The following is a 23,646-nucleotide window of genomic DNA, read 5'->3' as shown; positions in this document are numbered from 1 at the left end:
GTAGCGGTTGCCCTCAGAGCTTTAATCTCGGGGAGTCGTCCGAGGTGCAGGGGACCAGGGATGTTGGAGCTCAATCCAGGCCACCTGCCTGAAAACCTTGCCTTACCGTCCCAGGAGCTGTCTCCCCACATGGAGCTTTGAGGCCTTTCCGAGCTCGCGGGACAGGGATGGGGGCCTGCCTCTCCCGAGGGGTGCAGTGCTTCTCAGACCTAGGAACGGAGCTCAGGGACTCATGCATGCAAGGCCTGTCTTGCCGCTGACTCATCTCCAGCCGGGGAAGTGGCCCTAGGGACTGTCAGTGCCAATTCCCCCTTTTCCTCTGTGGCACGGTGTGCCGCCAGCGGGTCAGGGAATTGTCCATCAAGCTAGCCTGGTGCTGCTGGCTTGGTTAATGAGTGGAGAGATGGAGAAAGGGGAGGTGGGGATGTGCCTTGCTGGGGGGGGGGGTCTTAGCAGGCCGATGAGCTGGCACCCCCGTTTTTCAGTGCATTTTTTTTCTTATCCCCATAGACCCACAGAAAGAGGTCTGACCACCAGGCCCCCTCTGGCAGTGCTGACTCATGCCAGGATTACAATCTCAGGGACCTGAGCAGCTCCAAGGATGAGAGGATGTGGCAGATGCTGAACCCTAGAGAGGATGCCTGCAGCCTTAGCCTCCACGGCCTTCGACTTGTGTGCAAGCCTGGTGTGGACCCGCTCCTCCAAGTCATCCAGCTCTCATGCCTTTCCCATGAACGGAGCCACTCACTCGGCAGCTGCCACTTCCATCTCGGCCTTAGTCTCTTCTCGGAGGGGCTGGTGGAGTGGGTGGCTGCGCCCCCTGCTGACCTTCGGGCCACAGAGTTGGTAGCAGAACATCTCACTTTTTTCCCCCCCCTCCGTGTTCAAAAATCATGCACATACTATAGTCCAGAATCAAAGCACTTTTGAGCAGCGGCTGCATGTCCACCCTCCAGGGCCTGGAAGCCACATTCCAAGGGCCTGTTTACATGGCCGCAGCATCAATCCCCGCTGACAGCCTAGAGCTGGGACCAAACTCCCCTCCCTCTTGATTTGCTCGCTCTCCTGGTTCCCGGAGGTGGGCGAGTCACTGTATTCCGGCAGGCTTCCCCAGGCTTGAGGCTGTGGAATTCCAAAGCACAAAAGGCACAGTGTGGGGTTAGCCTTCCTGTGCCTCAACTTACCCCCCAGCCACCCTCCTGCCTTCCAGTCCTGCCAGGTGCTCCATGCAAGGAGGGTGTATGGGAACAACCTCGGGTGGGAGAACCAAGCAGGAAGTCATCTCAGTGGGCACTTGGCAGTGCCGCGCCTCTGCCTCTTACTTTCACTTGGGCTGGGCATAGCACATGGAGACCGTTGGGGCTGTAACCAAGCCGTGCTCCTTGCAGCTCTGCAGAAGGCTGGTGAAGGTGAAAGGAGCAGAGGGCCTGGCCCTGTGGGTTTTTCCGACCTTCCTCTGCTCGTCTTGGTACACATCCTTTCTGCGGCAGCCTCGGCACAGAGCTGAGGGGCAGGTTGGGAAGCCCAAGGTGCATTTTATTCACTCCGCCTTTGCCAGTGAGGAGCGCGGGGGGGCTTTGGATGTCAGCCTTTGCCCTGGCGCTCTCCTCCGGGACCTTTAACACCTCTGTTCAGCCTGTGCCACCTGCCTAGGTAAGCTGGTGTCCCCACGGCCCGTGGCCGCGCAGGGGTGGCCCTAGTGCCTCCTTCCACAGCGTTGTGCCTGCCACCCATCTTGATCCTCTCACAGCAGTGACTTGGGCTGGGTCCTGGTTGGGAACCTCCCTTTTAGCTGCATCTCCTCCCCTGGGAGACTGCCCTGTCCCAGCACAGGAGCTGGGGACCCAGGGCATGTGGCACAAGGGCCCAGTGACTCCGGCCCTTCCAACCGTTTTCTTTCCATAGCTAGAAACCAATGTTCTTCCGTCAGGTAACGGAGAGGTACTGCTGAGGCCTGCATGGCACATTCCCGATGACTTGGCAACAGGGTCAGTAAGCGCTAGTCTGCCCAGAGCACCCCCCCCCCCCAGGCTGGGAGCGGCTTCGAAGGAGGGATCCCAGCTTGTATCCTCCCTCCCCTCCCCAAGTCACTTGAGCTCCTGCTTCTCAATTCATCTCCGCTTGTTTCCCTACCCGTGGGGACAGTCTAAAGAGGGTCTAGAAGAGGCGACCCTTCTTTGTTCTCTGGGCTAATGAGGTTAACCTAGTGCAAATGGAGAGACCAAAAGCCTCATTTTTAATTTCCATGAAAATGTTAGAAGAGAGAAGTATATATATAAATATATATTTCTTTAAATTTTTGAGTCTTTGATATGTCTCTAAAATCCATTCCCTCTGCCCTGAAGCCTGAGACACAAGAAAGTTGTTTCAAAGGTGTTAATTAATTAAACAATTCAAACGTGGTGGTGGCTGCTGTCTATTTTTTTTGGGGGGGTGGTGAGGGGGTACACCCAGCAGTACTTTGAGACTGCATTGCTGGGAAACCCAACCTCATGCAAGGCAGGTGCCTTCGATGCCCGTACTAACTCTGGCATGGCTGCTGTGTCTTTTTGGTTTTGGGCCGCACCCATTGGTGCTCAGGGATCCATATGGGATATCTGGGATCGAACCTGGGTCACCCCTATGAAAGGCACATGCTAGCTCTGGCCGGGTCTACCTTTAGAAGGGAAAAGGCTGTTCTGTAGGTGTTGGACCCCAGCAGAAGGTCCACAAAGTGTATTCGATCCACCCCACTCCCACCTGCCCCCAGAGATCCACCCTTCGGGCCAGGAAGAGCAGGGCAGCACTTTGTGCCAGCAGCACTCAGGGCCAGTGCTCCTGTGAGGTGCGTTTGGCCCACAGAAGCCCTACACAGACACGTTGGTTCAGACATTTTATTTGAATTCATGAGAGCAATGGTTTGTGATTCTGAGAAGCCTTTAGGAGAAGTACCCGCCCTCTCTGAGGAAAGCTCCAGGTCCTGCCGCCCACCCTCCTCCGATGGTAACCGGGCACAGCTGGTTCCGGGAGTCGCCCCGCCTAGCAGGATCAAGGGAAGTAACAGGCCCCCTCAGGCAGGCCCTTTCCACAGTGCCAAGCCTCAGGGCTGGGAGGCCCTGGGAAAGGCTGCCAACCACTTGGTAAACCATAGATTTTCTGTTTTCCCTTCCCTTTCCAAATCCCACAATTTCCTGTCGGGGAGAAGCTGTAATTAGTCCAACTCAGGCACCAGATCCCAGCCAGAGGCACAGCTGCTGGAACAACTCTAGGAAAAACCTGGAAACCAAGATTTTTCCCATTAGGAGGCTTGTGGCAAACTTTTTTCCTAAGAGTTCTATTGAGACCAGATTTTCAAGTCCCCTGCCAAAGGAAGACAGAGAACTGATTCTGGGGCCTGCCCGGCCCCCCAGGACACCACATGGCCCTGGCTCTGGGGAAGGTGAGCTGCCCCTCACCAAATTCTGCACCCAACAAAGTCCCCAAGTTCCTGCTTCAGTGTCCTGGGAGGGGAAGAGACGGCTGACAGATGATCGGGATGCCGGGAGGAGGTGGTGCTTGGCTGGCTAGCTAATGTTCCCTCCTTTCAGTGATTTACAGGAAATGCACCCCAGCTTGGTCATGAAGTCGATCTGCTTCCACTGTGCGATGCATTCCTCAGAAATTTTAAAGTCAGCCTGGAAAATGTAAATGAACAAAAAGAGAAACGGTGGAGGGTCTGCAAGAAAAGAGGTCTCACTATGACTGGGAAGCTGATGCAACTTCTCTAGACAGCACTTCCCAGCTTTCCTGTTTCTGTTTGTTTTGGGGACCATACCCAGCAGTGCTCAGGGCTTACTCTTAACTGTGCTCAGGGGTCAATCCTGGCAGGGTTCCAGGGAACATATGAGATGCAGGGATCAAACCTGAGTCAAACAGCCTACGTGTTGTATTATCTCTCTGGCTCCCTGCTTCTATAATTCTGGTAAACCCACTGTAAGGACTGAGTTAAGGACATAGCTTCGAGGGGCTGGGGAGATGGCTTAAGAGGTAGAGCACAGGGGCCAGAGTGATAGTACAGCAGGTAAGCTGCTTGCCTGATATGTGGCCAACCTGGGTTTGATCCCTGGCATCCTATATAGTCAGTCCCCTGAGCACTGCCAGGAGTAACTACTGAGTACAGAGCCAGAAGTAATTCCTGAGTACCTCTGGGTTGACTCCTGCCCCTGCCCCACAAACAAAGAGGTAGGGCACAGTGGGTTGGAGTGATAATACAGAGAGCAGGCAGGGCATTTGCTTTGCATGAAGCTGACCCTAGTTGATCCCTGGCATTCTACAGGGTCCCTGAGTTCCTCCAAAAGTGACACCTAAGTGCAGAGCCAGGAGTAAGGCCTGAGCACAGCTGGAGGTGGCCCCAAAATAAAACCAACAAAAACCATCCTGGAGAACCAGGAAAAGAGAAAACAGTCATTTGCCACATGCAGGAGGCTGAAACAGAATATCCTGTCGACACCCTATTAACGATATTAACGATATTGGCTAGAAAGGTCACATGTGTACTGCTTGTTCCATTGGGACAGTTAATTGTTGCTGCTTTATTCACTCGGATAGCCCAAGAACTGAGAGCATGTCTGACGTGTATCTCTGGAACTCCTGATTTATTTATTTATTTTTTGGTTCTTTTTTGGGTTACACCTGGCGATGCACAGGGGTTACTCCTGGCTCATGCACTCAGGAATTACTCCTGGCGGTGCTGGGGAGACCATATAGGATGCCGGGATTCGAACCTAGGTCGGTCGTGTGCAAGGCAAACTCCCTACCCGCTATGCTATCGCTCCGACCCCTCCTGATTTGTTTTTGCTTTTGGGTCACACCTGGTGGTGCTCAGGGCTTACTCCTGACTCTATGCTCAGGGATCACTCCTGGTTGGCTTTGTGGACCATACGGGCTGCTGGGGATTGAACCTGGGTTGGCTGTGTGCCTGGCAAATGCCCTACCTACTGTACTATCGCTCTGGTCTCTGGACTCCAGATTTGTTGGCTGAAGTAACGCAGGAACCACAGGCCAGAGGTGGGTCAAAGCTAGAGGCCAAAGGGAAGCCCAGCTGGGTCCCAGTGGGCGGGAGGGGCACTGGAAGGCTCTGACCCTGGCCCCAGCACCCCTGGAGCTCCTGTGGTCTTAGCAGTGACCCTGACATGAACCCTGGAGGTCATCTGCCAAGAATAAAGATGAGACCCAGATGCATCTCAAGTACCTCCCTCCAGGTCCCACCATGGTCAGAGCGCAGTGCACGTGCCGGAGCGTGAAGCAGGAGGGGCGCAGACGCAGCCCAGGAGCCCGGGTAAGTGGGAACAAGGGCAGTTTTTACCTGCAACTTCTCAAAGACTTTCTTCTTGGGCTTGAGCTCCTCGTCGGGCTGGCCCTTCTCATAGCCCTTCACGAACACTCTCTCGCCGGGGGCAGAGCCTGCAGGAGGGTCCAGAGGCTCAACCAGACGGCTCGCTCCTTCTCTGGGAGGACACAACAAAGACAGGGTGAGGCTAGTGAACCTCCAGCTGCCTTGGATGACCAAGTATTAGGGCAGTTATGTGGAGGCCCTAACAAGACTTAGGGCATCTACTTTTTTCGGTGGAGCGGTCATACCTGGCAATGCTCAGTGGTTACTCCTGGTGCTATACTGAGCTATTGCTCCTGGTGTTGTTCAGGGGACAATATGGGGTATGAGGACTCGAACCGGGGCTGTGTGCAAGGCAATCGCCCTACCGCTATGCTAAGGCTCCAGCCCCCGGGCATGTTCAGTGAGCCCCAGGGTTGGGTTAACCCAAACAGAAATCCTGTCAGGAGAGATTCAAACCAGGGCTTTTCAGGAGAAAATAAAGAGCAGGGACGTATGAGCCAGTCAGAACTTGTTTTGAATCTTGGTTCTGCCTCTTCCTAGTAGTGAGTGTTGGGCCTGCACACAGGGAACCCTTGATTTCTGGGTGACTAGACTAAATAAACGTTCATTCGTGGTGCTTGTGAGTTTTCGGGGCTTCTGCCTGGCATGGGGATGGGCACAGCCGACTTTCCCCTTTCCTGGGCCTCCCCGGATTCAGCTGCGCCCCCTCCCCTGACTCACAGAGAGGCGCACAGAAGCATGCCCTGGGACTCCACTCCTCTCATCTTCTGTGGTTTCAGGTTGCAGAGAACCACCACCAGCCTGTCCTGGAGCTGCTCCTGGGGTACAAACTGCACCAGGCCGCTTACCACCGTCCGGGGCTCGGCCTCCCCCACATCAATCTTCTCTACATACAGGCTGTCTGCATCAGGGTGCTGCCAGCGAGACACAGGGAGAGAGGGCAGAACACAGCATGAGACCTGACCGCCCCTTCCCCAGGGGCCCCAGAGGACCCTGTAGAATGAACTCTCTACCCAGGTCCTAGGGAGCAAAAGCAGAACGGGCTTGGAAGGTCCATGCTATGACAACAAAGGGACAGGAGTAAGTAAATGAGCCCAACTTCCTATCAAAGAGCTGGGTGGATTCAGCCGCCCAGTCTGGCTACCACTATGATCATGCGCACACCAGCTCAGTTCATGGCAGAGAAGAGCCTGGAGGGAAGCTGCAGGCCTTCCTAGCTGAAATGAGAGCGTTATCTCAAAGTCGCCTCACTGTTTTGGGGTGATACCTGGAGGTGCTCAGGGATCACTCCTGGTGGGCTTTGGAGACCACGCGGGATGCTGGGGATTGAACCCGGGTGCGCTGCGGACAAGGCAAGCGCCCCGCCTGCTATTCTTTTTTTTTTTTTTTTGGTTTTTGGGTCACAACTGGCAATGCACAGGGGTTACTCCTGGCTCTGCACTCAGGAGTTACCCCTGGCGGTGCTCAGGGGACCATATGGGATGTTGGGAATCGAACCCGGGTCGGCCGCGTGCAAGGCAAACACCCTACCCGTTGTGCTATTGCTCCAGCACCCCCCGCCTGCTATTCTATTGCTCTGATCTCGCCAGGTAGTCTTTTGATGGTCAGGTCCGCAGAGCATGAAGCAAATCAAGAACCCAGGACAATGGTGCCTACCCCTGCTGCGTCACTTTCTGTCTCCGGAAAAAGGGAGCCCTTCTTTCACCATTTCTGAAAATAAGTCGCCTCTGAGGGGGAGGGGTGGTGTGTGTGCATGCTGGAGAACAAAGTGGCCGATCCAAACCGGCAGCCAGTCTACACAAGTTGGGTGTGCAGCAGGTGAGCGCACCAGACCGGATTTAATAGATCAACAAGTTCCTGACTAACATCCGCCCCTCCTCCTGGCTGTGTCCGGCTGTCCAAGGTCCAGAGACAGCGAATGGAGAAGCCCGGAGGCGGCACTGGGTGTCTGGCTCTGACTTGCAATATGACCCCAGCAGCACTAGTTCCCACCCCAGGCCAGGTTTCCTCCAGATGGAAACACGCCAACCTGCCCCTGCCCCTCCTCTCCAGGACCCAGTGAAAAACGAGTACCTTTTCCACGCTCAGGATTTTCCCCACACGGATGTCCAGCCGGGACGGGATGGCCTCCTCTGGTTCTGAATTCTTGGCAGGACCTTTGGCAGCGGGCTCTGGGAAGGAAAAGAACCGGGGGAAGGGGGCGTGTCAGAGCTTTCTACCTTTCCCTAAGCGAAGTCAACAGTTGATACCGCCGCTGAGGGGAACCGAGATGGGCAGGATTTAGTTTAGGAGGGCTCCACCTTCCCTGATCTACGGGTTATTCTTCTGGGAAAGTCGGGCATCCACCTTTGAAAGTGACACACCCTGATTTCCACCTGGCCTCGCCCCCAGTGACCAGCCAGTGCTGTGCTGGCTCCACCGCCCCTAGCTGCTCCTGTCCTGCATCCTGGACAAACTTGCTTGGTCTTTCTTCCAAGGTCACACTAGACCAGTGCGTTGTGACCGTTTTCCAACCCTGGCCCCCTTCCGACCTTGTTTCTTTCCTGTGGCCTCTCCCCCTCACCAAGTCCTACAGGCTGGCTCCCTAGTCTCGTACCATGACCCCTCATTAACACAATTGCCTCCCTGTGGCCCCTTCAGACTATCGTGGGGCCCATATCAGGCCCCCAGAAATGCTAATCTAAACCATCAATGTTACTATTCTACATCAGGGACAGGGAACGGGGTAAATCAGAGTTGTAGGGGTGGATGCAGAAACAGAGCAGATGCCCCTGGCGTGACCCACTCAGTCTGACCCAACTGGTGCCTTTAACTGGGTTTAGTGAACAGAGGGCAGGGTCGTGGGGGATGGCTCTCAGCAACAGTGCTCAGAGGTCCTGGCATGTGAGCACTTGCTCGCATGGGTCAACATCACAATGACTCAAGTTCCACTCCAGGCCCCATTCCGACATCCTCTGCCTCATTCCGACACCCTGGCTCTCCGTCCTTGAGGCTCAGCAGCAGGCTCTGTGGCCCCCCATGTCTCCCGTCGGGTGCTGGCCTTACTCTGCTTTGAGGGTTCTGGATAGGCGGCGCTGGACAGTTTCTTCAGGGCAGGAGTATTAAACTTTTCTCGGATGGGATCCAGCAACTTGTTCAGGGCGACTTCAACGGAATTCTTCAGGTCCCCGGGGTGGACAATCTGAAAACGCACACAGCAGGTGCAATGAGGCCCAGGGCCCACCCCAGTCACTGCTGCCACACGGTCACAATTTGACTGGGCTCCTACACAGGACCTCACACAGAGCAAGTGTGCACTCCACTCACGCTACATTCCCAGCCCATGGTCAAGCTCACGCTTTTTTTTTTTTTTGTGGGGGATAAGGGGACCATACAGGGTGCTGGGGATTGAACTCGGGTGGGCCATGTTCAGGACAAACGCCCTTTTTTCAACTGTGTTTTGGTGACGGTCTGAGCCTGCTCCTCTCACAGGACCCACATCCTGCCAACATTTCAGATGCTCAAATCAGATGAAAGTGAGTCCAGGGTGGGACACATGAACCCAAACACAGTCAGCACAATGGAGAACGGAACTGACTGTCAACTCTTTGATTTGACTGATACTATATTTCGCTGGCGCTGTGCTGGTGACTTGACCTGATCACTCAGGTCAAGACTAAAGAACGTCTATGGAAATGGCTCAAAGGGCTGGAGCCGGTGCTTTTCATGTGGGAGCCCGTGATTAAAATCCTAATATCACATGGACCCCTGAGTACCGAGCAAAGAGCTCCTGAACCAAATCCAAAAAAAGTTCTTTGTGGAACATTTCTCACAGCCCCAGCAAGTTGTAAATAAGAAATCCCATTTTATTAGCCATATTCACTACAATTTTGTCGTCGTAATAGCCTAAGTCTGCTCATCTCTCCCACAATGCTCCATCTCATATTTTATATATTTCACATATATATATTATAGTTTTAGCAGTGTGGGAGATCAAGCCCAAGACTCATATGTGCAAGGCATGTGCTTTATCACCAAGTCACATTCACAGCCGTTATATATATTTTTATAGGGGCCACACTTGGTGGTACTAAGGGGACTATGTGCAGGGGACTGAGCTCAGGGACTGGACCTGTGGCACAATCTCCCCAGGCCCCATCTCAACTTTTAATATTTTTTTTGGTTTTGGGGCCATACGTGGTGATGCTCAGTGATAACTGCTAGCTCTGCACCCCGCTGTATGCTTTCTCTGGCCCCACCATCTCAAATTTTAGACAAAAACCAAACTATGTCTGATTCTTCACATGTTGCATCACTTACCCATACAAACACCTACTAAGTCTTTGGTTAAAACTTGGGAAATAAATAGTATCCTTGAGTCTACTCTACTAAAATTGTGTCTCTTTGTTGTCATTCTTTTGTTTTGGGGTCACACCTCGTGGGAGCTACTTCTGGCTCTGCGGGCTTGCTGTTGGGGCAATGATACTGTTGATGCTTGGAGTTAGCTCCCAGAAGCTCTTTTTACCCTGGCTTTTGACTTTCAGGTCACAACCAGTGGTGCTCAGGACTTACTCCTAAATCTGTGCTTGGGGATCACTCCTCGAGGGGCTCAGGGGGCCATATGGGGTTCCAGGGATTAAAACGGGTCAGCTGCATGCAAGGTAAATGCCCTATATGCTGTACTACAGTTTGTATCTTATTGGTTTGATTCTTCATTCTCGGTTAAGTCCTTTCGAGAGTTATCAGGGCATAATTATAATTACAGCTTGTGCCATTTCCCCATCTAATCTATAAACCTCCCAATCCTCTTCTAACAGAAAGTACCAAGACACAACCTGGCAGGGCCAGGGAGATAGCTCAGGAGTCAGGGGCCAAGTTTTGCATGCACAAGGACCCAAGCTGGATCTCCGGTACTACAGGTCACCCCAAGCATCACCAGGTGTGATGTTCCCAGCACTACTGGGCCCCAATGTTGAAACTGTCCAGTCTAGTTGGCTGAAAACTGCTGAGAGTGATCCCCAGCCCTTGAGCATTGCTTGGTAGACCAGAAAAAAACAAAACAAAACCAGAGCCACATGGCACAGTTTCTCAGGATGAAAAACCTCTGGTTTACCTCAGCAGCAAAGTCCTTTTCCAGGTCCAAGTAAGCTGTGTAGGTTTTATTTCCACCCCATTTCTCATCTCGAAGGATCACAAACTCTGGAAGAAAAAGGATCCACACCAACAAACTCATTAATAATGGCAAGTCCAAATGCATTTATAGTTTCTACCATGTACTTTGAACTTTATACTTAATTAGTTTTCTTTTGGGGCCATACCTGCTGATGCTCAAGGGTTGTTACTCTGGCTCTGTACTCAGGAATCACTCCTGGTGATGCACAGGAACCATATGAGATGCCAGGGATTGAACCCAGGTCGACTGTGTGCAAGGCAAGACTGACTGTTACCCACTGTACTATCACTCTGGCCCCAATTTATTTATTTTTTTGGTTTTTGGGCCACACCCAGCTATGCTCTGGGCTTATTCCTGGCTCTACGCTCAGGGATCGCTCCTGATAGGGTTCAGGGGAAAATATAGGATATTGGGGACAGAACACGGGTGAGCTGAATACAAGGGAAGAACTTACTCATTGCATTATCACTCCACCCCATATTTTGAATTTTGTTATATTTTCTTGTTTTTGAACTGTTGGCATGTGTGTGAATGAGAGAGAGAGGAACGTGAGCGTGACCGTGTATGTATGTGTATGTGTATGTGTGTGTGTGTGTGTGTGTGTGTGTGTGTGATATATCAGCAGTGCTTGGCACCCAGTGGTGCCAGGGGCTGAACTTGAGGCTCTTTCTAGCAAAGTACGTGCTCCAGCTTTTTGAGCTATCTCTGTGGTGCTATTTTATTTTTCTTTTCAGGGAGTGGGATAGGGGAATGGATTTGGGTCACACCCCGCTGTGCTCAGGTGTGACCCTTGGCAATGCTTGGGGGACCATCTGTGGCACCAGGGATTTGAAGTGAAGTCAGCAGGATTCTAGGCAAGTGCCTGAGTCCCAATACTGTCTCTTTGGCCCATTTTACTGTTTCTATTTTTAAGCTCAAGTAGAAGGATTAGATCTTCCACATTTTTTTTTAGTTCTTGTAGTTCAACACGCCTGCCCTCACCCTCATTTCTATTTTCCTTGCCCCATTTAGAACCTCCCTGGTAGGGCTGGGGATGGCACAGGAGAAAACTTGCCTTGCACATGTCAGGCTCTAGGTTCCACCTCTAGCACTGCAAAACTGGTCATGCACACCAGGACAACTAACCGCTCCCCACTTCAGTCACCCGGGAACACAGGAGCGAAGGGCACCGAGAATGAGCGGAGGGGCAGACTTGCTATTTCTGCCTCCGAGAAGAACAGAGGGTCTTACCGGACTTGAGGGGAAAGAGCACGTGCTTGATGAAGGACAGAACCCCATTGTTCTCCACATTCCCTGGCTCACAAAAGGCCTTCTTCAGTTTTTTCTTCACATCCTCCTTCCGATCAAGGAGATCAATCTTGGACTCCTAGAAGCCATGGAGTAGAAGAGGACTCTTGTGGTTGGAAGTGGGAAATGTACGAAGCTAATCTGGCTCACTTTTTTTTTTTTTTAAAACCAAATATTTAAACACTAAACAAATTTAGCAAAATCAGAATCTGCATGAAGAACACGCTGTAGTTTACGTTATTATCAACCATCACCACCATTACCACTGAAACCTCCTTTCATTTTTCTGTTCTTCCAGGCCTTGTCTAGAGTACTGATTTTCCTTTTTTGTTTTGTTTTGTTTTGGGGTCACACCGGGAGGACTGAGGGTTACTCCTGACTGTGCTCAGGGATCACTCCAGAGGGTGCTTGGTGGAGCATATGCTAAGGATAAAACCAGAGTCGGCCAAAGTGGCAGCATGTAAGGTTTAACCTTTTAAAAAGAAAAATGTTTTAAAGGGCCAGAGAGATGGCATTCTAAGTAGGGTGCTTGCCTTGCAGAAGGTTGGCATGGGACTGATCTCAGACGCCACGACTGAGTCCTACCAGGAGTGATTCCTGAGCACAGAGCCAGGACTAAGCCCTGAGCACTGCTGGGTGTTCCAACCCCCACACTCATAAAAAAATTACACACACACACACACACACACTTTTTTTTTTTAAAGTGAGTGAATTTCAATGACTGTTTGTTTGAATGATTACCAAATTCTGGTCCATGTAACTAAGTATCACCTGGGGATTATTTACTATATTAGACTCATAATAAACCAAAACTACTGGGGTTGCACCAGGCACTTTTGTTTTTATTTATTTTTGTTTGTATTTTGTTTTTTAGGTACTGTACTAGCTTTCTTACCCCCAATAAGACAGAACTTTTATTTGTTTGGCTTTTTGGGTCATATCCAGCAATGCTCAGGGATTACTCCTGGCTCTGCACTCAGGAATTACTCCTGGCTCTGCACTCAGGAATTACTCCTGGCGGTGCTCAGGGGGATCATATAAGATGCCAGGAATTCAACCCAGGTCAGCCATATGCAAGGCAAATGCCCTGTCTACTGTACTATCACTTTGGCCCCAAGACAGACTTTATCACAATTCTATGAGTGAAAAAAAATATTTTGACTGCACCATCAGTAGCAGCAAAAATGCTTAAAATTATATTTAGATTCTATGAAGACTACTTCTGTGTCCTTCAGTCCTCAAGAATCACTGGAACTAACTGGATGACCATTTATGACAATTTGTGAGTTATGACAATTCCACATAATTTAAGTATCTGAGAATTCTAGTCAGCCAGGTTACTGCTGTTTTGCATTCTTTTCTCTCATCTCTTATTGATTTCTAAATTTAATCAGTTGGCAACCTACCTCTTCTGAAGAACTCATTTTGCTTCCAGTTAATCCTGGAACCATGGGATTCATTAGATGGACCCGTTTTGAGTAGCCAAGTGCAGGGAGGTACTAAGGGATTAGAAAAAAACAAACAAAACAAGATGATTAGTAAAAATTCCTTCTCAGTGCCCCAATCTCTTCTAATCTGAACAGAAAATTAGCAGTTTGAGATTGACCTCTCAATATTTTCTTTTTTTTTTTTGGCTTTTTTTTTTTTTGGGGGGGGGTCACACCTGGCAATGCACAGGAGCCACTCCTGGCTCTGCACTCAGGAATTACCCCTGGCGGTGCTCAGGGGACCATATGGGATGCTGGGAATCGAACCCGGGTCGGCCGCATGCAAGGCAAACGCCCTACCCACTGTGCTATCGCTCCAGCCCCAACCTCCCAATATTTTCTTTTGGGGGGCCACACCTGGTGGTACGTAGGGCTTATTTCTGTCTCTATGCTCAGAGATCACTCCTGGCAGTGCTCACGGGACCACATGGGGTAGCGGGGATTGAACCCAGCCAGGTACGCTGCATACAAGGCAAGCGCACTACTCACTGTACTATCATTCCAGCCCCCCCCGCCAATTTTTTGTCCTACTATTTGTAACTTTTCAATGGTGACTATAATATGGAAAATTTTTCCCATATTGCTTTGGTTGGATTTACAAAATGAAGCTATTGGATGTATAATTACACTATACGCAACTATGAAAGTGGAAAACAGGAACTGGACTGATAATACAACAGGTAAGGCATTTTCTTTCTTTCTCTTTCTCTCTCTTTCTTTCTTTTTGCTTTTTGGGTCACATCTGGTGATGCACAGGGGTTACTCCTAGCTCTGCACACAGGAATTACTCTTGTCAGCGCGCAAGGGACCGTATGGGATGCTGGGAATCAAACCCAGGTTGGTTGCGTGCAAGGCAAACGCCCTACCCGCTGTACTATCACTCTAGCCTGCCCAGGTAAGGCACTTCCCTTGCAGACAGCTAACCTTAGTTTGATTTCTGGCCCCTATAAGGTCCCCCAACCCTGCCAGGAGTTATCCGTAAACACAAAGCCAGGAGTAACCCCTAAGCACCACCAGGTATAGCCTCAAAATAAAACAAAATAAGCTGAGAACATATAAAATGATTACTTTTAGGTATCTGGGTAGAAACTACTGTAGAATCACAAATCTGAGAGGAGAAACCCAAGTGGCACCACACTCACCCTGGTTTTCTCCATGATTTCAATTTTTTCAAATTAGGAAATGAAATGAAGCAGAGAACAGTTGTTTGATTCTGAGAGGGTCCTGGAGAGAAGAGAGTTTCCTCCAAAAATCCAAGCAAAATGTCTACACTGATTTATTATCTCAATGTCGTACAAGCAAATGCAGAGACCCTACAGCTCAGCTTCCTGGATGGGGGCTCTGGGAGGCTGGAGACCAGATCTGAGCAGAAAACTCAGATGCTGGGCAGTGGCTGGGAATCAGACTGAAGTTTGGGTCTAAAAGAGTACATGATGAGTGCCCCAAGATCTGTGTGAAACCCCAGAAAGGCCCGGCCACAGGAGGGAGGATAAAAGTGAAAAAGATCTATTCAAAGGCTAAAACCATTCCTGTAAGTATCGAGGTGATCTGACAGCCTACAGAAAAGAAAACACTCTATGAACAGTCATGAACCTCTACAACATAAACGCTTTAAAGTCTTTGGTACAATAAAACAATCAGAAGGAGAAGCAGAAAAAAAAGTGCCCAACTGTCAAAACAGTCAATTAAGAGCAAATCCAGAAGCAGCTCAGATATTGGATTATGCAAATCAAGATGTCAAAATAACTGGCAGAGGGGTTGAAGTTAGAGTACAGCGGGTAAGGCACCTCACAGCAGACCTGGGTTCAATTCCTAGCATTCCATTTCGTGCTCCAAGTACTGCCAGGTGTGATGGTGAGTGCAGAGCCAGGAGTAACCCCTGAGCATCTCCAGGTATGACTCAAAAAGCCAAAAAAAAAGGAGAGAAGATGGAAAAAATGTAGACAGGAGAGAATTGTTTATTTTGTTTTGGAGGCCATAACTGGCAGTGCTCAGGACTTACTCTGTGCCCTGTGCTCAGGGATCAATCCTGGTGGGGCTCAAGGAACCATATGAGGTGCCATGGATGGAACCTGGGTCAAATATGTCAAGATAAGCACCCTGTCCACTACATCATATGTCTGGCTTAAGATAGAAGATTGTAAAACAGAACTGGAATCTACAAAAAAGAACCAAATGGCACAATAAAATATTAGTTAGATTTCACAGAAGATAGGACTACTGCACTTGCATAAAATTCTAAGAACAGCAGGAACAACAAAAGAAAAACAGAACAGAGACATGTGGGACATGATTAAAAGGTCTAATTTAAGTGGATTATTTTCCACGTTTGATGAAAATGTCAACTCACAGGCTTTCCTTCCCTTCAGAGAAGCCCATGTCCTCTCTTGAACATGTATCTCTCTTTCCCTCCCTCACATTTCTCTAAGTAAATTTTTTTTAAAAATATCTATCTATCTATCTATCTATCTATCTATCTATCTATCGCCTTTTTGGGTCACACCCAGCATTGCTCAGGGGTTACTCCTGGTTCTGCACTCAGGTGGTGGTGCTTGGGGGACCATATGGGATGCTGGGAATCGAACCCGGGTCAGCCGCGTGCAAGGCAAACGCCCTACCCGCTGTGCTATCGCTCCAGCCCCCTCTAAGTAAATTTCTTTAAAATAAAAACAAAACAAAACAAAAAACCAACAACCTATTTTGGGGGATGTAATGATAGTACATCGAGTAGGGCTGACCTAGATTTGATTCCCAGTACCATACATGGTCCCCAGAGTCTGTCAGGAGTGATCTAGTGATCTCTGAGCACAGAGCCAGGAGTAAGTCCAGAGCACCGCCTTGGTGTGGTCCAAAAACAAAACAAACAAAAAACCAAAACCAAAGAACTATTTTAATTAAAAAAAAAGAGAGAAAAAGAAAAAAAGAAAGAAGGAAAGCAAGCAAGCAAGCAAGCAAGAAAGAAAATAAGAAAGAAAATGTCATCCTACAGATTTAAGAAGCCCAGAAAAATCCGAACGGGATATATACAAACTATAATGAAAAACATAAGCCAGAAGGGCTGGAGCAATAATACAGCGGGCAGGGCGTTTGCCTTGCATGCAGCCGACTTGGGTTCAATCCCCGGCATCCCATATGGTCCCCCAAGCACTGCCAGAAGTAATTCCTGAGTGCAGAACCAGGAGTAACCCCTGAGCATAGCTCGCTGTCACCCAAAAAGCAAAAAATAAAAACAAAACACAAAAACAAAAATGTAAGTCAAACTGCTAAAGATCACATTCAAATAGATTTTTTTTTTTTGGTTTGTTTTTTTGTGTTTGGGCCATACCTGACGGTTCTCAGGGTTTATTCCTGGCTCTGCACTCAGGGATCACTCCTGGCAGGACTCAGGAACCATATGGAATGCTGGGGATGAACAGGGTTTGACTGTGTACAAGGGCCCTACCCTGTACATTATACTAGCTCTCTGGCTCCAAGAAAATATTTGTTGTTATTTTGGGGCTATAGCTTGTAGAACTCAGGGCTATGACCAGCTATGTGCTGGTGGCGGGAAGGGGAGGCGGATGGAGAGTTGGGGTTCACTCCTGGTGGTGCTCAGGGTACCAGGAGCTGCTGGAGATTAAACCTGGGGCTCCTGCATGCAATGCGCTCACTCAACCATTGAGTCACCCCTCTGGCCCCAGTAACTTGACATTTTAACTTTTCTCAGAACTGAGGATCAAGGCTAGGGCACCATACAAGCAAAAATTTGCTCCCCGGCTGAGTCACATGCCTGGCCCAAGAGCACAGTCTTTTGCATCAGACAGATTTGAAAACTAATTCCTCGCAGTCACAGTGATTCTTACTCTATACACCTCTGTTTTCTCATCGGTAAAACGGGGAAAATAGTAACTGCCACATGATTATGATCTGTGGTACGGACACATTCAAAACACTTTAATTGTATCCTTTGAGGTTCAAAAGAAAAAAGATGGGCAAGAGGACACTAACCTTTTCTGCAAAGGTGAAAATCTTCCTCTGATCAACGCCTCCAAACTGGGCATCAACTTTCAAATACTCTTCATCCAAGGCCTGTGGAAGGAAACACATGAACATAAATTCTACTGGGATTCTTCTATGAGTTTGGAATCAGAAACTTTCTAAAGTCACTAGATTTTTATTTGGCGGCAGCAGGGGGTTGTGGGGATGGGAATGGGGGTGGGGTGTGTTTGACCAAACTCAGCAATGTTCAGGGGTTATTCCTGGCTCTGCACTCAGGAATCACTCCTGGTGGTGATACCAGGGATCAAACTCAGGTGGCCACATCAAGATAAACTCCCGACCCACTTACTACCACTCTGGCCCCAAAGTCATTAGATTTTTTTTCCAGACGGTAAAGTCAGAGAGCACATGCGTATCTTTTAGCCTCCCTGCTGGCCTCAAGAGCTGCATAAACATCTGCTGAATGCCTGTCATGAACAGCATTTCACACGGGCATCATAGGTTAAAAAATTGAAAATAGGGGCTGGAGTGATAGCATAGCGGGTAGGGCATTTGCCTTGCACGCGGCCGACCCGGGTTCAAATCCCAGCATCCCATATGGTCCCCTGAGCACCGCCAGGAGTAATTCCTGAGTGCAGAGCCAGGAGTAACCCCTGTGCATCGCCAGGTGTGACCCAAAAACAAAAATAAATAAATAAATGAATAAATAAAAAATTGAAAATATTGGGAATGGAGAGAGCACGGTGCTTATCTTGCATGTGGCTGACCTGAAGTCAATCCTCAGAACCCCAGATGGTCTCTCGAGCCCTATCAGGACTGATCTCTGAGTGCAGAGGCAGGAATAAGCCCCAAGCCTTACTGATGTGTCCCCAAAACAGAAAAAAAGATTAAAATAAAAAAGAATTCAAGACTAATCTATGCATTTAGAAGGCTGACATTCTGGTGATGAAGGGAGGAAAGAAAACAACAAACTAGTCATATTAAAGGTACCCACTGAATAACAAATGTCAGAGTGGCACAAAAAGAACCTATGAGAGCTGAGAGAAAGGCGAGAAAGACTGAACTAGTACACAGGTACCGTCATTCACTATCTACAGACCCAGAGCCGGCCATATGGACGTGGAGACGATTCTGGGCCAGATTCTGCCTTCAAGCAGCCAACTACCCAGCTGATGAAAAAGCAATATGTGGGGCTGGGGCGATAGCACGGCAGGTAGGGCGTTTGCCTTGCACGCGGCCAACTCAGGTTTGATTCCCAGCATCCCATAAAGTCACCGAGCACCTCCAGGAGTAATTCCTGAGTGCAGAGCCAGGAGTAACCCCTGTGCATTGCCGGGTGTGACCCAAGAAGCAAAAAAGAAAAAAAGAAAAAGAAAGAATAGAATCGACATGTAGGGGCTGGGAAGGAAGTTCCCTCAGAGCAGTGGATGAGCGCTGCATGAGGCCTCCCCTGACCCCCGGCAGCGCATGCCCCCCTGCCAGGCTCTGTGCCTCGATGGACACCAAGCACCACCAGGAAGGCGCCACATAATAATTTTTTCAAATGTTTTATTGCTTTAAAAGGAGAGAGACATCAACAGGTTACTTCAATTCATGGTGCTAAGGACAAACCTAGATGTTCCTTTAAGGGACACGTGGTTAAATGACTAGTTCTGCTCAGACACTTGGCAGTGAAGCTTCCTAGAATCAGAACGTGGGCTGAGTTTGGTTTTGAAGAATCTATAGAATTTTTTTCTACCCTTACCATATAGATAGAGGAAACAATGTGAGAAGGCAAAGAAGTGCGCTGTACTGGGGAAATTATATACTGCGTCTGTAAAAGCAAACCTAGAGGGATGTGGACTGCGGTTAGGTGATGTGGTTAGAAAAGAAGCTAAACTCGGATGCCACCCAAGGGTGCCAGTGAGTGATGGTGAGGGGAGAACCTCAACCTGGGCTCAAGGAGGATGTCACCACTAAGACAGTGGAGCATGGGGTGAGGCCAATGTGGGGGAGTGGAAGAAAACAGCGAGAAGGTGGGAAATGATGATGAATCCGGTGTGCGGGGATGGAGAGCAAGAAAAAACTGAAACCTTTTTATTCGGTTTCTGGACCACACCCACGGATGCATGGGGGTTGCTCCTGGTAACGTAGGGGTGGGGGACCATGCGGTGCTGGGGATTGAATCCAGTCCTCCTGCATGAAAAAGCAAGCACTCATTCTGTTGAGCTATAGTTCCAGTCCTCAGCTTTTTTGTTTTGTTTTGGGGTCACACCCAGCTATGCTCAGGGGTTACTCCTAGCTCTGCACTTAGGAATTACTTCTGGAGGTGTTCGGGGGGACCATATGGGTTGCTGGGGAATCGAACCCAGGTTGGCTACGTACAAGGAAAACGCGCTCCCTGCTGTACTATTGCTCTGGCCCGCAAACTTAGGAACTATTTAAGCAGTAGAACCAAGGGCTGAGATAGAGAGCCCATGTGAGCAAGTATGAGGTCCCGGAGTCCAGGACCCTGTACTGTGTCCCCCCCCCAACCCCTACCTCAAGTGCCACAGGCTGCAGTCCTGGCGGCTCCAAAGCACCACTGAGCTCAAGCATCACTGCTTGAGCACTCACTGTCCAGCACTCACTGCTGGCCCAGTCTTAAAAAGATTTTAAGGGGTTGGAAGGATAGTATAATATAGCGGGTCGGGTGTTGCTTTACACAGCGTTCAATCCCCTCTTCCTCTATATATGGTTCCCCACGCTTGCCAGGAGTGATCTCTGAGCACAGAGCCAGAAGTATGCTCTGAGCACTGCTGGGTGTGGCCTCAAAACAAAACTAAACAATAATAGTTAAAAAAAATTTTTTTTAGATCCGTCAGGCAGGAGGTCGAAGTACCGCCGGGGTGGGAAGGTTGTAAGGCTGCACAGTCTGATACATTTGCCGGTCTCCCAAAGGATCACACTCCTTTGGGGAGTGTGATCACAGGGTGAGGTCGTCCCGGGTGCTCTCACGGCCCCAGTCAAGTTGCTACCAAACTTAGTGGAGACAGAAAATAGGAGGATAGCAGCAAACCTATCAGGTCAAGATTGTCAAAACAAAAATAGAGTTGCAATCTTGGCAGAACTGGACAAAGAGAAAAGAAAATTACTAATGCAGAACCAGTCTTCAACACATTGTCCTGGAGCTAGCATTGCTTTCTTGAGACCCTGGCTTAAAAAGAACTTCCGTGACCAAGCGGAGCAGTGGCCCATGGTGGCCCAGCAGAAGGCCACGCTGCGGCATGCTCAACCACACCAATCTGGACACTTCATACTTCCAGACTCCGCATTTGGGAATCTTATTCTTCCTGTTTTACCTTGCCAGGATGAAGAAAATGATTCATAATGAAAATGACCTTGTAACATCAGATGCCAAAGCTACTATCACTCAGTGCTATCCAAACTGTGACTTTCAGAATTTTGGTGGACTTCTCTATTTTTTTACTTTGTTGAAAGAAAGGTATGGGGGCTGGAGTGATAGCACAGCAGGTAGGGCGTTTGCCTTGCATGCGGTCGACCCGGGTTCGATTCCTAGCATCCCATGAGGTCCCCTGAGCACTGCCAGGAGTAATTCCTGAGTGCAGAGCCAGGAGTGACCCCTGTGCATCGCTGGGTGTGACCCAAAAAGCAAAAAAAAAAAAAAAAAAAAACAAACAAAGAAAGAAAGGTATGTGTAAGTGAAAGCCAAAAGGGAGGGTGACAGGATGCTCTAGGAGCTATCTTATTGAGGAGATGATGGTGTTATCTGCAACTGTAAGTTTTTTGTGATGCAGATTAATTTTTTAACCTGAAATCAGACTGAGACTCACCTCCCCATTTCAAGTCGTTGGACTGAATATATCGTGTCTACAACAGACTTTCAAGATTTATAGCACTTTAAAGAAACAAGGGTGCTTTTTAAAAATGTGGAACTATATTAAAAGTTACTTTTAGTCATATTCAAATTTGCCGGGAGCCAAAATGCCAGTACAGCCTGACCTGCAAGTAAGGACCCAACCTTTCTTTGGAAAAATGTCCATACATTAAGAAACAAGTTTCTGAGCAACGCCCGAGAAAACTGTCATGTGCCCACTGTTAGGGCTTGCATCCTGTGTCACTGAATATGTGCATGTATTGTTAATTCCCCATTTTGCCTACTTCCTCATGTAAGGGAGAAATAAAAAGAGAGCTTGATCAAAGTCTCTCTCTCTCTCTCTCTCTCTCTCTCTCTCTCTCTCTCTCTCTCTCTCTCTCTCTCTCTCTCTCTCTCGCATCCTCTCCCAGTTATCCACGTTGACTAGTCACGCGGGCCAGGACACAAATTACTTGTCTATAGATGTCTATAGATTTAAGATCAGTGTACCTTTTAAGTACATATTATTCTGAAATACTCTTTAGCTCATAACTAGTTCCCCCTTTTCACAATCTTAAGAGAAAACCACAACTAAGGCTGGATTACCAGGGGCTGGAGCGATAGCACAGTAGGTAGTGTGTTTGCCTTGCATATAGCTGACCCAGATTCGATTCCCAGCATCCCATATGGTCCCCTGAGCACCGCCAGGGGTGGTTCCTGAGTGCAGAGCCACGAGTGACCCCTGTGCATTGCCGGGTGACCCAAAAAGCGGAAAAAAGAAAAAAAAGACTGGATTACCAGTCTTAGACATCTTTTATAAATCAGTGCCACTATAAATGATGTGATTGAATGCTAATAGCAATGATAAAAAATGTGATGGCTTTTCACATTTGTACATGCTCCTATTTCATGTTACTCCCTAAATGGTGTGGCTGAGTCTATGGTCTATTGTATGCTGATTAAATATATATGCAAGTGGAAAAAAATTTTTAAGTAGAATTGATAGAATTTAGTATCTGATTGGATAGGAGTAAAAGAGAGAAGGAGAAGAAAAAAAAAAAGATGAGGAAGCAGGAAGAATCTAGAACAGAACTGTCCCAAAGAACTTTCTGTTTGGGTCATCAACATACTCCAAGTCTGTGCTGTCCACGAAGCCCCTTAAGGTCATGGGCTTAAAGCCACAAGTCATGGGAGCCTTGTGAGCACTTGAAATATAGTCAATGTGAGTATGAAATTAAATTTTTAATTACTTTTAAGAGCCTCATTCTTTTTTGTTTTTTGGGCTACACCAGGCAATGCTCAGGGATTACTGCTGGCTCTGCACTTAGGAATCATTCCTGGCAGTGTTCAGAGGACCATATGGGATGCTGGGGAATGAATCTGGATCAGCCTCGTGCAAGGCAAGTGCCTTACCTGTTGTACTGTTGCTTTAGCCTCAAGAGCCACATTCAGCTGTAATGAGAAGCTACCATACCAGACAGGGCAAATCTAGAATGTTTTCAGGCTTAATTTTTTTTTTTTTTTTTTTTTTTTTGCTTTTTGGGTCACACCGAGCAATGCACAGGGGTTACTCCTGGCTCATGCACTAAGGAATTACTCCCGGCAGTGCTTGGGGACCATATGGGATACTGGAAATTGAACCCAGGTTGGCTGTGTGCAAGGCAAACGCCCTACCCACTGTACTATCGCTCCAGCCCCTTAAGGCTTAATTTTTAAAGGATAATTTAGAGATGACAAGGGAAGACCTGATTTTCTTTCAGCAAACATTACAAAAATTTACAAAGAAAAAGTTAAGTGTATCTACATTTTCTTTCCACACTGTCAAGATAACCAGAGCTGAGAAACTGATTATCATTCCTTTACCTTCTTCTTTACTCACATACACACAAAACATGATGTGTTTTGTTTACTGGAGAACAGGCTCATGTCTAAAAATTAATTTTCATATATTGCTCTAAAGTTAAGGTTTTTTTGTTTATTTGTTTGGTTTTCATTGCTCAGGGTTTACTTCTGGCTCTGCACTCAGGAATCATTCCTGGTAAGCTTGGGGGACCATAATAGAATGTTGAGGATTGAACCTAGGTAGGCTGCACGCAAGATGAGTGCCCTACCTGCTGTATTATCTCTCCAGCCCCCTAAAATTAAGTTTTAACTAAGACAATATGATTAATATAAAAAAAGGAAGTGTTGGGGCTGGAGATTTCAATGGGCACCTCATAGTGACCCCCCTAAAGCATCCAGCTGAGAGTAGCCTCTTAGCACTGCTGAGAGTGTCCCCAAACTAACCAACTAAACAAAAGATGTGTGAGATGAGACTGTCTTAAAGAACATAAAGGCAGGAGCCTGAAGAGAGAATACAGCAGGTAAGGCACATGCCTTATATGTGGCCCACTCAGGTTTAATTCCCAGCACCCCATGTGGTTGCTGAGCTCTGTCATGAATAATCCCTGAAAAGAGAGCCAGGAGTAAGCCCTGAGCATCTCATGTTAGCATGAAGAAGTCAAAGAAGGTTTACGAAGTAGATGAGGAAGAGGAGTTAGACAGGAAAGGAGGC

General features: G+C 48.5%; 3 protein-coding genes across 5 annotated transcripts in view; 2 read left to right on the top strand and 1 right to left on the bottom strand.

Moving 5' to 3' along the window:
* Nucleotides 1-2,402, top strand: part of KIAA1522 (KIAA1522 ortholog) — a 28,856-nt gene extending 26,454 nt beyond the window's left edge. For all 3 annotated transcript variants that reach the window (XM_055138779.1, XM_055138780.1, XM_055138781.1), the window contains exon 7: nucleotides 511-2,402. In XM_055138779.1, coding sequence (XP_054994754.1) covers nucleotides 511-530 — 20 coding nt within the window. In that variant the 3' untranslated portion in view covers nucleotides 531-2,402. The remainder of the gene's footprint in view (nucleotides 1-510) is intronic.
* Nucleotides 2,403-2,859: 457 nt separating this feature from the next.
* YARS1 (tyrosyl-tRNA synthetase 1) overlaps nucleotides 2,860-23,646 on the bottom strand; it is a 29,877-nt gene continuing 9,090 nt past the window's right edge. The window contains exons 5-13 of the mRNA XM_004603578.3: nucleotides 17,267-17,347; nucleotides 13,199-13,291; nucleotides 11,736-11,871; nucleotides 10,446-10,531; nucleotides 8,399-8,534; nucleotides 7,427-7,524; nucleotides 6,074-6,267; nucleotides 5,324-5,465; nucleotides 2,860-3,653 (exon numbers count right to left, since the gene is read on the bottom strand). Of these exons, the coding sequence (XP_004603635.1) occupies nucleotides 3,543-3,653; nucleotides 5,324-5,465; nucleotides 6,074-6,267; nucleotides 7,427-7,524; nucleotides 8,399-8,534; nucleotides 10,446-10,531; nucleotides 11,736-11,871; nucleotides 13,199-13,291; nucleotides 17,267-17,347 (1,077 nt within the window). The 3' untranslated portion in view covers nucleotides 2,860-3,542. The remainder of the gene's footprint in view (nucleotides 3,654-5,323; nucleotides 5,466-6,073; nucleotides 6,268-7,426; nucleotides 7,525-8,398; nucleotides 8,535-10,445; nucleotides 10,532-11,735; nucleotides 11,872-13,198; nucleotides 13,292-17,266; nucleotides 17,348-23,646) is intronic.
* Nucleotides 19,366-20,606, top strand: LOC129404845 (SOSS complex subunit C-like). The gene is made up of 2 exons (XM_055138213.1): nucleotides 19,366-19,381; nucleotides 20,242-20,606. Exons 1-2 carry the CDS (start codon nucleotides 19,366-19,368, stop codon nucleotides 20,604-20,606), a joined length of 381 nt encoding a protein of 126 aa, XP_054994188.1.

The sequence above is a fragment of the Sorex araneus genome, chromosome 5 (assembly GCF_027595985.1).
Source record: "Sorex araneus isolate mSorAra2 chromosome 5, mSorAra2.pri, whole genome shotgun sequence".
In the NCBI taxonomy this organism is placed as follows: domain Eukaryota; kingdom Metazoa; phylum Chordata; class Mammalia; order Eulipotyphla; family Soricidae; genus Sorex; species Sorex araneus.
This window is presented reverse-complemented; position numbering and strand designations above follow the sequence as displayed.